Raw genomic sequence first — 16321 nt, forward strand, 5'->3', positions numbered from 1 at the left:
CAGAGCTTGCACAGAGCCAAGGCCTTTCCTGCTCCTCACCCCAGCACTGAGGAGGCTGGGGGTGCCCAAGAAGCTGGGAGGGGACACAGGGGACAGCTGATCCCAGCTGGCCCAAGGGATGTCCCAGACCATGTGGTGCCATGTGCAGTGTATAAAGCTGGGGAAGGAGGAAGGGGGATGTTCAGGAAGGGGGATGTTCACAGCCATCATGTTTGTTTTCCCAAATAACCATTACTTATGATGGAGCCCTGCTTTCTTGGAGATGGCCAAACACCTGGCTGCCCATGGGAAATGGTGAATTAATTCCTTGTTTGCCTTTCCTTTGCTTGCTTGAACAGCTTTTGCATTACCTATTAAACTGGCTTTATCTCAACCTGTGAGTTTTCTGGCTTTCATCCTTGTGATGCTCTGCCCCATCCCATGGGGGTGGGAGCAGTGAGTGGCTGTGAGGGGCTGAGTTGCCAGCTGGGGTTAAACCACAAGAAGCAGCACAAGGCTGCTGTTGTGTGTCAAAGAGAGTGCATCCTTTCTATCCACTGCCCAGCTTTTTGAGGCTATCCTGCACCACGGAGCAATAGCAGTTCACTGCAATGCAGGAAGGGGTGGGATGCCAGAGGGATGCCTTTCTGAGAATGTTAGATGAAACCACAGCACCTGGTGGCTGAGTTAGCTGGATTCACAGGGCTTTAGTAGCCTCCAGCCACATTACAACTGAGTCCCAAATGTAAATTTTTTATCAGATGTGTCCCACATATTTCATTTAAAAAGATCCTAGTCCAAGACTGCCCAGGTTTTGACTTTTCAAGCTTTGACTGAAGAAATTTGTAAAAACTAAAGTTCAAACATGCAGGTTCCTCACCACAAAATAGCTGCAAAACATGGAATTTTATCTGCTTCGCCTCAGCCTGACATTGCCCCATACCAGCCCTAAACCCTGCCTTTCAGGATTGGTAAAACTATGTAAACAAAGAATGAAATTACAAGTGTACAAAGAATAGAGGCAGAGTGGGAAGCAAAATATACATGGTAATGAATAAAAATACATGAAATATACAGGAATATGTGTCACTTTGCTAAGTAATAGTATGAAAATGTGAATTAAGATACTAAAACGTTAGTTATTCCAGAGTCTTAAGAACACATTCAGGAGTAGTAAAGCCCCACTTGACTCACTCTGTGCTTTACAGACAATTTCCAGGCACTGCTTCCTCTCACCTGCTCAGTTCGAGGGTGCCTGGGGTGCCCTAGGGGTGTCACTGTGTGTGACACCCACAGGGGTGATGGCCACAGGGCAGAGAAGGGCTGCAGGGAGCTGGCAGAGGCACAGCAAAGCAATTCCTAGAAGCATTTTACCTCTACATACAACCCAGACAGCCCGTCTCTGGCTTCACCCTAAGGATTGTGACACAATACATCTTATCTGCCCAAACACCAGGAACAGGCTTTAATTAAACACAAGGAAATGCAGCTCTTTGCCCTCAGGAGCTGCCAGGACAGAGGCCAGGAGCCCCAGCCAGCCCGGCCTCCTCAGGGTTCCTCAGGGCTCCTCAGGGCTCCTCAGAGCTTTTCAGGGCTCCTCAGAGCTCCTCAGGACTCCTCAGGGCTCCTCAGAGCTCCTCAAGCTCCTCAGTGCTCCTCAAGCTCCTCAGGGCTCCTCAGGGCTCCTCAAGGCTCCTCAGGGCTACTCAGGGCTACTCAGGGCTCCTCAAGGCTCCTCGGGGCTCCTCAGGGCTCCTCAGCCCCAGCCCGGCCAGGCCAGGGGCCATGGCCAACACCCAGCCCCAGGGTAGGGCAGTGCCTGCTGCAGGCTCTGCTAAGCAGGGCTCGGAGAGCCAAAGAAGATGGAGTGGAAGAGCTGAGGCCTTTCTCCCTGGCCCCCAGCCCTAGGGGCAGCACGAAGAATGGCAGGAGAGGAGGAGAGGCCTGCTCTGGCAAGGTAGGGCCTTTGTGCTGGGCAGCGGCAGCCCTAAGTGCATCCCTGAGGGAAGATGCTTGTGTGGCGCAGATGGCTTTGGTGTCTCTGTGGGTTTTACACTGAGTGCCATGCTGTGTGCAGGTGGAGAGGGTCTGTGGGTTATCAGGGGCATCTGTGTAATCTCATATATCATCTGCAGTGTGCTGCTGCTGTCTGAGGGGACAGCTGTGCAGCCTTGGGACTCTGGAGTGTTCAGGCTGGCAGAGTTGCTTCATGCCTCGTGCTTCTGTACGGCTTTCTGTCAGGGTGAAAAGGTGAAAATGCTGTTTGTCCTGCAGGTCCTGCAGCCCACAGGCATAGCCCAGCTCTTGGAAAGGCCCGAACGAAATGTGGCTTCCCAGAGGCTGGTCTGTCCAGCCCAGGAGACAGGAGGTGCAGTGCAGTGCTCCTGGCCAGGGAGCTGTGCTTCTCACTGCTCACCAGGGATAGCACAACAGCAGGCCTTTGGTGAAAAAGGATGAAATTTTTCTGTAGAATTATAAAATATAACTGGGCTTGAAGCTAGGATTCCCTTTGGAAAAGTAGTTCATTCTGGCTTTGTAATGTCCTAGTGAAATGAACTAGCAACAGAAGTTATCCTGTAAGGAATAGATACAATCCCAATTTAATAAAGATACAAGACCTAAAGCTAATTCACCAGTCTCTTCAAGAAAAATCAGTCATTCCTTTTCTTCACTCTGAGCTTTTACTGTTCTTGTTAATTTGTGTGCCACTGCAGACCTTCTCTTTAGGACAAGCTAGAGTTGATTTGAATGAGCCTGCTGGCTCTGAGTTCCTGCCAGCTCTAGGAAAACAACAATTCCTGCTGAGCTTTGAATTTTTACTTCTGGTTTTAGTAAATTATTGAAACTTCCCATATTGTTTCCCTCTTAAAATACTGCAGAAAAGTTTTGCTTTGAGGCAGTCATACTTACTGGTGAGCTGATAGGAAAGATAGGAAACTGCATCTCTTGCAGTGAGGATCCAGAAAATGTTTCATGATGAGAGTTTTGTGAAGTTTATGGAATACTTGAGGAAAAAATATACTTAACAAGAAGTTGTTAATACCCTAATTTCAGGGCAAACAGTGATTGGAGGCTGCACTCTGCCTCCCTGAGCTTCAGAGGGGTTCCACTTGCAGAACTGAATACTGGCACCTCTTGTCAGAACAGGGAAGGCTTGCCAATGAGGCTCTTATTCAGCTTAACCAACTGCACAACTAGGGCAAATAGCTCTGACACTTAGAAAGGTGAGTTATATGGGAAGGATAAAGACATTATTTACCCTGAAATTAGTACCTAATAGCTCTAGGCAAGCATTTCTTCCCAAAAAACAGGCTAGAAGCAAGCTGACTTCATTAAGAACATACACATCAGTATTTTTTGTATTTTATTAAATTAAAACCACACAAAATATAACTGCACACAAGAACACACATCTGATATTCCAATGTCATATCTCACAAAAAAATCTCTTGCTGTAACTCGTCCCTTTTATTAGTAGAAATCCAATATGCAAACAGTTCTTTAACCATAAAGGCTTTAACTGATCAAAACAAGCTGAACTCCCCTTTCTAGGAATACATCATAACCACACACAGACACACACAAGGTTCACAGGCAAGTTCTGCAGCCTGAAGTAGATGAAACTTTCACAGCAAACTTGCCTATGTTTGCAGAATAAGTAAATTTCTATTACTTTCATCGTTTGTCATTTACAAGCAAACTTATTTAATACTTTTAAATACTTAAAACAAATTTCACTTTAACAAGTATTTACAAAATCTTTACTAAAGATCAACATCCTGCATAAAGGTGACCTCAGGGATATATAGTTGCTACCATGCTACAGTTTGCACAGAAGGGGTAAAAAGGCCATTGCTAGTTTTGGAAGGCTTAAACCTTTTATTGATATAGCATAAGGACGTTAACCTATGGAAGGCAGAAGAGGTCATAATTTCAGTGCAATTACCCATTCGTGACTTCTTTTAAGAACATCAAGAGGATGAGTCCAAAAGACTTGGGTTTTGAATTATTGACTGTTTAGTTCTGTAAGAACTGATTTCATGGAAAGTTTTCAGGCCATCACATCTGTCCTCTACTGGTGATACGAAGAAGTTGCATAGGGACCTTCCTCATTCTCCTCATCTCTAAAAAGAAAAAAATGATCATAATCATCAGGTCAGGAACAAACCATGTCTCAACAGTAAAACTGTAATGAAAATGAAGGTGAGCAGTTTTCCTAATGGATCAAAGTAGGCAATGCCTGCCTGGCCTAACAGGAATACTTGAGTATAATACTGTAATTACACATCTCTGCAGCTCCTGAGACATCAAGAACACAATGCTGAAAGCAAGTAAAGCTGTATAAGTTCAACAACATCAGAACGTATTTAAAAACCATTCTTGATCAAATAAGTAAGAAAAACTTAAAGGATAACAAAGTGGAGGGCATACTGGAATTCCTGCATTGTTGCTTTTAATTTCTTCTTTTAAAAGAGTAAAGCTTAGTTAGAGGTTTGTTTCAACATTTTGAATGGCAGGGGGGACAGACAGAGCAAAAAATGAAGCAAGAACAGGAGCAGTCCATCACAGCTGGGGGTGAATCTGTGTCCTGATGTCGCAAGGCCATTCCTGATGTACACTTTCTGTGCATCAATCCCCACTGAGACTGATCACTCGGATTTTCTCAGGAAAAAACAATTCCTCCCAAGTGCTACGGTTAATGCAATAACTGGATAAAGCAAAGCAATGTTGCTATTAAAACATCCTCAGGAAAAATCAGTCTGCCTGCTGTTTACCTGACAATATTGCCTTGAAAAAAAAAGGGGTTATGTAAACCTATTGCAGTGCAGTGTCCAGTAATAAGTGAAGCAAGCCAAGTTCCCCAGAGGTCATGGCTTTGTACTACTGTAGCTTCAAAGTTTTGTTCCTGAGAGTCCAGCCTTAAAGCTCCTGCCAATTTTAGTGTTTTGGTAAGAACAGGACTTTACAGTTCCTACACTGTGAAAGGTTTACTTTTAATACTGCATGCACCTTCATACAAAGGTACAGTTATTCAAAGAGTCTAATAATGGTATAAGGTAAAAATTAAATATTTCAGTATCAAAACCGTTAAGAGTTTTCCATAATAAACATGATTATTTATCTACAATTTAAATTTCACACAAGCCCTCAAAACAGAATTGAAGAACCCTACAAACTATCCAAACAGCAGAACAACTGACACTTGTCTTCCCAGCAAAATTATCATCTTAAACCAAAAGCATAATATCTTTTGCCTTGAAATAATCTTGTCAAAAAGGAAACCTCAAAAAAACAAGTTTTGTATGAAACTGGTAGATATTGCAGGGATGTGTGGTTACAGTAGTACTGAGAACAGATTTTTAACCTTCTTTACAAATCTACATCTATTCCCATCCATGATGCTACAGATCCAGTACCAAAGAGGATTCCTAAGATGCAGATGATCTGTGTACATTTAAATAGTATCCTTCCTTATATCCTCAGTTCTGCATCCAAAACTGCCATGAAATACCACAATTTGCAGAAGCTTTCCATGATACATGGCATGACATTAAAGTAAGGAAGCAAACAATTCATGTTTAGTCAAATAAGTACTAAACCACTTTTACTTATCAATCCTCTCAAGACAACACATTTTAAAACTTTTTTCAGAATTGAAATGTACCAACATACCAAACTTGTAAGATTGGACTGCAGGACTGTAAAATTCAACCCTAACTACTTGGCCAAACTTAAATATTTCAAGAAGTATATTCTGAAGCTCCTACATATGCCCTTCTGGGGCAATCACTTTCTAGCCACACATGCAGAACTTCATTGCAAATAGCATTGTCCTGATGGCTTGTGTGAGGTTGAAAGAGAACTTTTCTATTTTCAGAGCTAAGACTGTCCAGTGGGGGAGAAACTCACTGTCTGTGCTCTACACTGGAAATTACTTTATACTGCTTAGTTTTATTTCCCCTTTTAGGAGAATAAAATGTGGCAGAGTTACAGCAAAAAGACCTCCCTTCTAATCAAAGGCTCCCACAATCAGATTTTCAGTTATTCTTCTTGAAAGTCTTAATATAGGAATAACATCCATTCTGACATGGCAACAGCCAAACACTGGACTGAAATGATCTGCAGTTGATTATGGGTGAATACAGACAAATGAAGAGCTGAAATAATGATGTTGTATTAGCAGGTCTTCAGACTGTTGTCTCTACTCCCTTGAGCAATGTGCACTCAGATATGGATGGCACTTGTCAGCAAAGGGCACAAGGCCAGCACTGGGGTTATGGCCAGCTTTGAGGGGCTTCTGAACAGGGCAGGGACAGAAGAACTATAAAACAGCTTGTCATGCTGGAACTGAAGCAAAGCAGTGACCAGTGTAATGTGCAAAATACACTTGTGACCAAGGCTTGGAACTGCTCAGCAAGAACAGATTCTGCCCTTCTGTCCCAGGCTGCAGTGCCAGGCTCTGTGAGATCTGCAACACTACCCCAAACCAGGATAACGACCAGGAAATAATACTAATGTTGATCTTAGAACAATACATAGCAAGTACAAGTCTGTTCTAATGGCTTAAAAACAAGCTGAGCTTTATGTGAAATAAAATTATCCAGTAGTAGCCCTAGTCCATGGCCAACAAGCACCAACGTGGCAGTGTGTGTATGTTTAATGACCAAACAATTTACTTCACTTTTAAGAAGCCTAAAATAACAAAGTAGTAAGTCATTGCAACATTCTGCTTCAGGGGATGGAAAAGGAACAGCACAGCATTACAACACTCTGTAGTGCTGTCTCTTCCCGTTTGCTGTCGCCACTTTGCCCAGTGGGTTACAGGAACTGAAAGAAGTCTCCTGCAAGCTATGGTGTGCATCAGGCCACAAATAACCTCTTCTGTAAGAGCAAGGACACCTGACTGTGAGCAAGGAAACTCAAATGCTTGGATGCTTCCAGAATCCGCAATTAACCAAGGCAGTAATCTGAGTTGTTAAGTTTTGGGAAGTCTGAAAGGAATCTCCAGACAGCCACCTTTATTAAGGCATCTCTTCTCTCAGCTGACAGCCAATGAGGATGAAAAATTATTGGGCAAATTATCTCAATTAGTTATTAGTTCTGAAGGTTTCAAGACCATACTCTTTCCTAGTTTCAGGTCAAGGCAACCGAGCAGACAACAGTATAAGGTTCTGTTCCTGTGCTGACAGCACTTCCATTGGCTCGTATAACCAGCAGTGATTAGAGACTCTATTCAGTTACAAGGTTTTCAGAATTAGACGCTAAAAGGAAATGCAGAAAGATGTGACCTGTTCCAGAAGCACAGTAAATGGCTTAAGTATATCTTAAGGACTCTATAAAGAGCTTGCCATTAGACATCTGGTGTTCAACTATCTCATATTCAACTGATACAAAAAGCATTACTTTATTTTCAGTTATTTTCAGTTTCAGCATAACAGCATTTTGGGCCAAGTGAAGCACCACCATATTTCCTAAAACTATCACAATTGCTTTTATTTCATCTGTGGATAAAACTAATAATGAGTATTCTTCCCTAATATGCAAATATGTTACTTAATAGCATATGCTACAGACAACTGTATTAATCATTTTGCATTTCTTTCATGCTATAAAAACATTGCTCAAAACAAAAAGGTCTTATTGCCTTGAGCTGCATCTTGGGTGAATACGCCTGATTAATGATTCATTAACTCATGATTTCTTGCTCAATGAGACTCTGGTAAAAGTAGTATTCATGTAGATCTAGCTGTGTGCTTATATAAGCTCTAATAGTGAAAGGCAGTTGGCATAAACTGAGTGGATCACATTCTATAACCTTCAATGCTCATCTACTTGCACAGGTATTATAGTTCAATATCTAGTCTTAATCTGCAACTGTGTGCTCCTCAATTTTTCTACCTAAACTTTATTCCTTTAAGAGCACTTCACAGAGTCTCTTCAAGAGCTCTGACTAAACAATGCAATTCACTCTAAGCTGCCTTTGTAGCACAAGGCAGTTTCTGACCATGAAATTGCCGTGTGTGGTTTAATCCAAATCAGTGCATGTGTGCACATGCATTCTTGGCACCTTAAAGGAGGCTAAAGCAAAGAGCAAATTAATAGATGTGGTTCTCACCATCTGTCAAATCAGGCTCATGGTATGGTGAGAAGTTATGGCTCCTTAAATTCTCGAACTGATAGTCTGCTTCTGCCTGAAGTTTTGTGAGTTCCAATGCTCCTTTTGGTGGTAGTGGATTAACTCCAGGTGCTCTTTTGTTACTCTCAAACAGGCGTGGAAGTACTGTTGGCACATCAAATTCTAAACAGGCTTTGACAAGGCAACCTAAATACAGGCCAGAGCAGCTGGAAACAGCACTCCAATTTCATAAATGGTTTTCACTCTAAGAATAGAAAACTTGCATATTCATGAAGCTTGTTTATTATCATGGCTGTCCAATTTCCAAAGGCTTCCTGCTCCAAGCAAGGGACATGAAAGGTCAGGACAGGAGAGAGAACAGGTGCCTTCTGGGGAGCTGCTGGAGCTCAGTAAGGAATGTTGCCACCTTCCCGTCTGGTGTATCTCCAGACATACCAAAAAAATATCTCTGAGATTTTTTGCAATGGTCTCTTTCTACTCCTGTTCTCTGTGAAGAGTAAACATTGACTTTGGTCTTTTGCCCCTTCCTGCCAGACTGCAAAGGGGTCTGTCCTTTCCAACTGTGTTGGAGTGAACAAGGCAAGGATGGCTTTTGTGAGCCATGACTGAAAGCCTGGGGCAGTGATGTAGAAGGGAACATTACAAAGACTATCAGATGCACAGGAAGCTGTTTCTCTTCAGAAGCTTTGGATAACATCCTGCTCAGCAGACTGGCTGCACCTCAGCACTTCATGCTTCCTGTAGCATCCTGACCAATAAAAATCAGAGCTCTACACATCATTAACAGAAGTACCTGCTAAATCTGAATAGGAGGTGGGAAAGTAACTCATCCTCCTAAAAACATTATTTCTTGGGAGGAAACTTGGTACCAGGTCCCCATTTCCCAATCTCTAACTAAAGCAATATACAAAATGGGTATTAGTAGCAGCAGTGTACTATTTGTGCAGTGTCACTTCCACTGTATTAGTTCTGCTCATGGTTCAGCAAGGTTTAAGTGAATCTCCTTCTGTAAATTAGCATGCCATTTTGTTGAAGGGATGTTAAAATAATTGCCCTCCTCTGGCAGGGACTGTGGTTTCCTGTTAAGCAGTTTAACTGCTGGGTCAACACGTACTCTAATTGTGTTAGGTACATACATCTAATGATCTGAAAGTCAGCAGCAGCACATCTTGATAGATGCTCTACATTGCTTCAAATATAACAATGGAAGTTTGCACAGAGAAAGTTCTGAGTTCCAGCAGCTATTTTTCCTTTCATGCAATCAATTCCAAAGAAAGTAACTGACAAGTGTGTTAACAAGATGTGAAAGCATTCCAGCCTTCCCTGAGACTCTAAACAGGTGTCCTGGCAATGGAGAGTTGTATGCGGAGATATTTCTCCAAAGGGGGCTTGTTCAATTGCTAAATGCAATATACTCCTGTCCTTCAAATTTTGTCCATTGAATGAAGTTTTAAAGTTGCTGAAATAATTTCATAGTTTAAAGAAATGATGGGATTCTATACTCAATAAATTTGGTCCTCCAAGGTTACCTTCTGCTTGCTCTCAAAATCAGAGTATGTGAAGTGAACCAAGATGATGGATGAAGTTTTGCATTGAACAAATTTACAAAAGCAAAGTATGTATCTGCAGGCGTAACTTCTCTCCAGCTCTCTGGTAAGAGAAGCAGTACCAGTCCCCTGCAGTCATACCTTTTATTGTCATGAGAAAGGCCACCTCAGCATTGCTCACTGAGCTGATTTCTGCAGGGAATAAACAGGCAGAGAGCCAGCCCAAGAGACTGATTGTGAGCAAGCTGAGGAAGCTTGTCCCAAGGACATGGAAAATAATACTACTGAAGTCCATTCCTGCTCTGCATCTTTCTGTACTCTCCATGGGATACCTACACATGTGAGGGGATGACTACTGTGGCACAGAGGTCAGAAAGTACTGCTTTTTCTATGAGTAAATATGTGGGAGCTACTGGCTGTGGAAATACTGAAGAAAAGATGAAGTGTGCATATGTGGATCCACAAAGCAGGGGACTAAGTAGGGAAAGGAGATAGGAGAGCTTACCTGAAACTGCATCATGGAAAATAATTACAGAATGAGGCAATTTGGGACTTAAGAAAAACAGAATTGTGTCTTGCTGTACACAATCAGCTTCCACATAGGCCTTGGCTTAGTACTCTACCAAAAACTATGCCTTTGCTTAAATAGTTGCCTACTTACACAGCAAGACATCTTGGAGAATCCTGGCCTTCTGGCTTTTATGAAATAGTATTTGTATTCTCTAAACAATGGATTGTGAGACAACCTTTCTAACTGCCACAGCAAGGCACTTGCTAATGCTGTGCTCTGACTGTATCTGGTGCATGAGAATAGCAGGCACTTGATGTTGACAAATTAAAGCTACAGCTGCTGTCTGAGAGACCCCACAAGGAGGGGGTCAGCTTAGACTAAAACACCTTCAGGGTGAGATTATGATGCTTAACACCAAAAGCGGCATTTACCTGACACTGTCATCTTTTAGTTTTCTGGCTGCTTGTTTGGATAACTTAATCTGCAAGTCCAATCTCTGTAGGAAATCTTTGGCAGATAATTCTTCTGGTGCAGTGGGCTGATTGTCAGGCTCTTGAGGACTGGGAGAAGAACTACTTTCTTCCTGAGATGCCACTAGTCCTTCATCACAAGAAGGGGAGCTGTCAACAGTTTCATTCTCAGGAGAATTAAGTCCATTGAACAGTAATGGTTTCTCTGATATAACAGGAATATTCAGAGTTTTCCTCAGAAATATACAGTCATTAGTGAACAGTTTATTTGCCCTCTTTATTTGTTCCATCTGAAAAAGACAAGAAAAATGTAAGTTATTAGATTTTGGCAAAGTATAAAGCAGTAACTTTCTGAAGTAGTACACAACTTTTAGTTAAAATAAATCTATACCTTCTTTGCAGCAGCAATTATTTTAGGAAAGAATTTGTTTGCATTCAAAGTGATTTCAGAGTGCATGTTCTGTTTTAGCCTTGTTAACATCTTAGCTTTTATGTACACTTGACTCCACAATACTGCTTTTTCCAAAGTCTTGCACTACCTAAAGATGCTTTCCTTGAACAGTCTCTTCCAGTCTCTATGCAGGCTCATATGAACAGCTTTCCAAAGAACAAAAATCCTATTGCAAAAGTACTGTTAATTTGAATTTATATTAGAATAAGGCTTGGAACTGCTTGGAAATCCTGTAGGTGAACTCTGGTAAAAATCCTGCAGAATCCAAACAAGCAGTGATAAAGTTACCACGAGAATTCAACCTGTTGATGCAGATGGCTAAGATGGTGAAATGCTTAGATTTAATAATCCCTTTCAAAAACTGAATAGCTAATATCCAGTGTCACAAGTCAGAGAAGATCACTACTCTTCCAGCTCCTCAAGCTTGGAAACTGTTTTTAGTTAGGCTCAAAGAGTAGAAGAGTGCAAGTTCTCTCCCAAGCTCAGCACCATCTGAAGGGCATAAAAAGGAAGTTTTACCTGACTTAGTTATAAGGCTTGTAATGGCCCCAGTGTAAATGTCAAGATTTAAAATCTCTGTAAGTTGTCTGTCTTGATGGGTATAAAAAATGTTTAATATACTAGCTGGAGCTTTTCTCTAAAAATACAATAGAGAAGCTGAAAACTGAGATCCTGCTGCAGGGGAGTTGGAAGGTGATGCTCCAATAGCTGATAAATAATGCACTGCACTACCATTCTCTCTCCTATTTCACTGTAACTCTACCTCTGGTTATTTCTTCCTAAAATACCATCTCATGGCATTTGGAAGACTGTACCTCTGCACTGAGTAATAATGAAAAGGAAAGTACTTGCTTATAAAAAGAACATCTCTCAGCCCTCACCAGGTTACTTTGCACATGCAATAAAACTCCTACAACACAGTGTGACTCTGTACATTCAGAGGTGTATGGAGAGCAGGATTTAACAAGAGTTTTCTCTTTTTAATGTTAGGAAGACTGAAGTAATGCCTGTTAGCTACAGATCCATCACAGTGAAAGAACAAAAGCGTCAGCAGATGCTTGATATTTTAAATAATATTTAACTATTTTAACTGAAGCTGCACTGACACGTAAACTGGTGATGAACTAATTAATCAAAACTGCTTCTACTGACATAGAATATAGTCCTCTTCCTTCTCCCCTCATAAGAGATATAGCACTTGCACTGAATCATAAACATGAATTCCAGTGTTAATTTATACAAGAGGAAGATCTAACAAATGCAAGTTGTAAGATTAATAGACAGTATCTGAGGGGATGAAGGGCAGAGGATGAGGCCAAACAAAGCACACTGATCTCTCTCCCCCAGCATGGTATTTTTATCTATCTTGAACTGCCTATGCCAAGTCATGCAAAGGCAGGCACTGCACATGATGTCTCTTGCTGCAAAGTAACTCCCAGTGAGGAAAACCACAGGGGAAAGTTCTAAAGGCAGTAATACTGGAAGCAATGGCAGCCAAAGATAATTCTGATGTTTCCATTACAACTCTCACTTCCAGCCAAGAATACATGATGCAGTAAGCAAACAGAGTGACTCTTTAGGGGAAGTCAGTCCTTGTCATTGTGTGAACACACAACATTCTTCATTTTGCTAAAAGCAAACATGTTTGCATACATTCCTACCCTGGGCTGAAACCCATTAAAACAAAAACACAATGGCTGATTTCGCTGAACTTGTCATTGCCCTTAGAGGCATTTCATGTCAGTTTAACCTCTCTCAGCTGAAGCCTATAATGATGCAGCTCTGGCTTTTTAAGCAGAACACTTATTAAATCAAATAACCAATGAGATGTTGGGAAAAAAAACCCCAACATATATATTTTACATCGTCAGCATAGCAAAAGCTTACTAAACTTATATTATAAACAAAGTTTATGGTTCATAACTTAAAGCTGTTTGCACAGGTTTGATCCACCCACAACATCACTTTAGCTGAAAGGGAATTGTAAATTGCTTAAAACCGTCTTTTTTTCTAGAAAACTACTCTTTTAGTGATCTGTCTGTATTTTTCACTTATTGTAGCAAGCAAACACACTTCTGAAGAAGAATAACATGGCTAAAACATTTAGACCAGAGACTCTGTCCATTATGGAAAGTTCTGCAAAAAACAAACAAAAATATGTAACATCCAATGCTTTGCCCTCTTAGGGAACAAAAATTTACTTAATTGTGGACCAGTGCCATTAATCCTGCTGCCAACAAGAATCAATCAAAAGTGTAATCTTTCAAAAGAGAAATGGACTTTCAACACTTTTCACAATGAAGGCTGAATGCTGTTAAAGGTGATGGAAGGCTTTAGTAGATCTTGCAGACCAAGAGAAGGACAAGAAACCACTCCAGTCAGAACCTAATAGTTTGAGACTACACTGTGGCTCTTTTCTTTAAAAAGCCCAACTGGAGGGTGCTGTTTGCAGCTGATGTCAAAGTGACACTGACTGTACCACTGCCACTCTCATCAGCTGCTTGGCCCCAAGCAATTCTGCATGTTGGGACTACTGAAGCTGTATATTGGAATATGGGCTCCAAATAAGTGGGAATGAGGCAGGGTAGGTGAGTTCTGCTCTGTCTGGAATTATAGTAGAAGGGCCTGCTGGTAGAGTCTATTGGACTCTGCATGTCCTAGGCTGGCACAAGTCTTTCAACATTTTTCACAGAAATAAACTTTCTTTCTCCACAGCAAGCGAGCAGAAAAGCAGCACCTTTCAAATCAGTAGTATGGGTGCCTCACCTCTGGGCTGGCAGGGAGATCACAATGGGAGAATGTTTAGCCCTGAAGCTACTGGGAGAAATTCCTTCTTATCACAGCCTGTGAGTCAAGCTCAAACTAACACTTCTTTTCAAGATGAGTTTAATGACACTGATTTTCTTTTTTAACCTGGAGTGGGTGCAGTGGTGAGCAGTTGTGTGACACAGGTTTATTCGGTGGGAGCAGCTGTGTGTCCCTTCCCCAGCCCATCCCGGGAACCCAGCGCTGTCACTTCCCAGGCCGTGTCAGTCCCTGGCAGTGCCACCAGCCCTGGGTGCTGACCCCTCCGGGCAGGCGGTAAGCTCTGATGTCAGCATTTTAAATACTGAAACTAAAACTGACACCGTACCCACACCTGCCCTGTGTGTGTAGGAAATGCTCTATGGGACAACTTCTTGCTGTCATCTCCCGGCTCCGGGCCCAACAGCTATTGCCGCCGCTCGGAGCCAGGCTATGGAGGTAGTGGCTGCCCACGGAAGCTGTGGATGCCCCAGCCCTGCAGGCGTTCAAGGATGGATGGAGCTCTGAGCAAGCCGGTCTAGCGGAAGGAGTCCCTGCCTACGGCAGGGGTTTGGAACTGGATGATCCTTAAGGTCTCTTCCAACCCAGGCCATCCTCCGGTTCTAAGCGCCGCTCCCGGCCCGCCGGCGGTGCTCCCTTACCGTGACGCCGTACTTGAGGGCGATGCCCTGCAGCGTGTCCCCGGCGCTCAGCCGGTGCTCCACGTAGCGCTCGGCCAGCGGCGCGGCCACGCTCGCCGTGCTGCCGTACGAGCGGGCCTTGGTGCGAGCGAGCCGCTGCGACAGCTCGGCCTCCGACTCGGGCCCGCCCGGCGGCTCCTGGCGCAGCGCCTCGGCCATGCTCCCGCCGCGCTCAGCGCCCGCGGCCCCGCGCCGCCGCCCCGGGCCGCGCTCCGGGCATCGCCCCGGCACCCGCACCGGCCCGCGCCGGACACGGGCCCGGCCCCGGCGGAAGCCCCGGCTCGGCTCGGCCCGGCAGCCCCGCCCGGCGCGGAGAGCCCGCATGCGCGGGGAGCGCCCGCCCAGCGCCGCACGGCCGCGCCGCAGCAGCTCGTGTGACCTGCGGTGGGGATGCGCTGGGCTCGGGCCTGTCCGCAGAGCTCCGCCGAAACTCACCGTTTGTGCTTTCCGTTACTGAAGGAGGGAGCACGGAGTGCCCTTGGCTGTTGAGACTCCAGTCCGTTTGGCAGCTGGACTCTCAGTAGTGCTGACCGTCTGGGAGAGTGTAGTAAGCAGTGACTAGGTGTAATTGTGCCAGATTTATTGAAACAGTAAGACATGGGAAAATTCATTCGAGGAAAATAACTTATGTCTTCGAATGATAGAATCCCTGGAATGGCCTGTGTTGGAAGGAACCTTAAAGATCACCTAGTTCCAGCCCCTGCCACGGTCAAGGACACTTCCCACTAGACCAGCCTGATCAAAGCCCTATGCAATCTGGCCTTGAGCACCTCCAGACATGGAGCATCCACAATTTACCTGGGAATCTGTTCCGGTGCCTCTCTACCCTCACAGTAGAAAAGTTTTTTCTAAGATCTAATCTAAACCTACCCTCGTTCAATTTGAGCTCATTCCCCATTGTCCTACCACTACATGCTCTTGCAAATAGTCTTGCCCCATCTTCCCTGTCAGTTCCCTTCAGGTATTGGAATACCATGTTATATTAAAATTAATTGTAATTACAGTGTACTGAATACTTCTCACCAAGAAACTTGTCTATGGGCTTGGAAAGCTGATCCGTTATTTCTGAACTGGGGCTTTCTAATAAAAACTGTATGTCACATATGGGCTGAGATTCTGGGAAGTGTGTGTGTGTAAAACCTAATGTAGTGCAAATTCTTTTTTCTGGGAAGTCCAGAAAGATAGATGCTGTATCTTAAACCTAAGCAAAAAAGGCATACATGTCATACATACATGTTATAACCTCAGCATTCCTCAGCCCAGAATGAATTCACACACGTGTTGGGGAAAAAAAACCAAAACAACCAACCAAAACCAAAAAAACAAACAAAAAACCCCAGTGATGGTCCTGGAGTCTCTTTAAGGAATACAGTACAAAAGACAAGGCAGATCTCACAAACATTGTTAATCTGGCCATGAGTTTCCAGACGTAAATTAGGAAAATACAAAAGTTGCCCTGCAAGATGCACAAGTTGCTGATGAGGAATGACACATCAGCACCTCACCATCACATGAGAAGCCAGTGTGAACAGAGGAACTATAGGCAATGCATAGACAGGACAGAGCAGTTCAAGAGACTATAAACTGATGGCAAGAAAAGGTTCAGTTTCATTTTTCTGAGGTCTACAATATATTTGGGAAGTTGGAGGCTCCCCTAGGGATGTCCGATTGAGTTTATACCAGCTGTAGAAAGCGAGCACCAGATCGTGACATCTCAGTGCTTTCAATTCCTTGTGAAACA

The 16321-nt window shown here is 43.4% G+C and overlaps 1 protein-coding gene across 2 annotated transcripts; it reads right to left on the reverse strand.

The window, feature by feature from the left end:
- Positions 1 to 3330: 3330 nt before the first annotated feature.
- LYSMD2 (LysM domain containing 2) lies at positions 3331 to 14878 on the reverse strand. Of its 2 annotated transcripts, XM_085070636.1 has the most exons (4): positions 14542 to 14878; positions 10606 to 10934; positions 9646 to 9648; positions 3331 to 4096 (listed from the first exon to the last, which is right to left on the reverse strand). In XM_085070636.1, the coding sequence occupies exons 1-4, from the start codon at positions 14737 to 14739 to the stop codon at positions 4039 to 4041; spliced, it is 588 nt and encodes a 195-aa protein (XP_084926762.1). In that variant the 5' UTR covers positions 14740 to 14878; the 3' UTR covers positions 3331 to 4038. The 2 variants fall into 2 exon arrangements, with proteins under 2 accessions (XP_084926762.1, XP_084926761.1); XM_085070635.1 differs by lacking the exon at positions 9646 to 9648 and having other exon boundaries at positions 3331 to 4103; positions 14542 to 14871.
- Between the last annotated feature and the right edge of the window lie 1443 nt (positions 14879 to 16321).

The sequence above is a fragment of the Lichenostomus cassidix genome, chromosome 10 (assembly GCF_008360975.1).
Source record: "Lichenostomus cassidix isolate B80296 chromosome 10, HeHo_3.0, whole genome shotgun sequence".
NCBI classification, from domain to species: Eukaryota; Metazoa; Chordata; class Aves; order Passeriformes; family Meliphagidae; genus Lichenostomus; species Lichenostomus cassidix.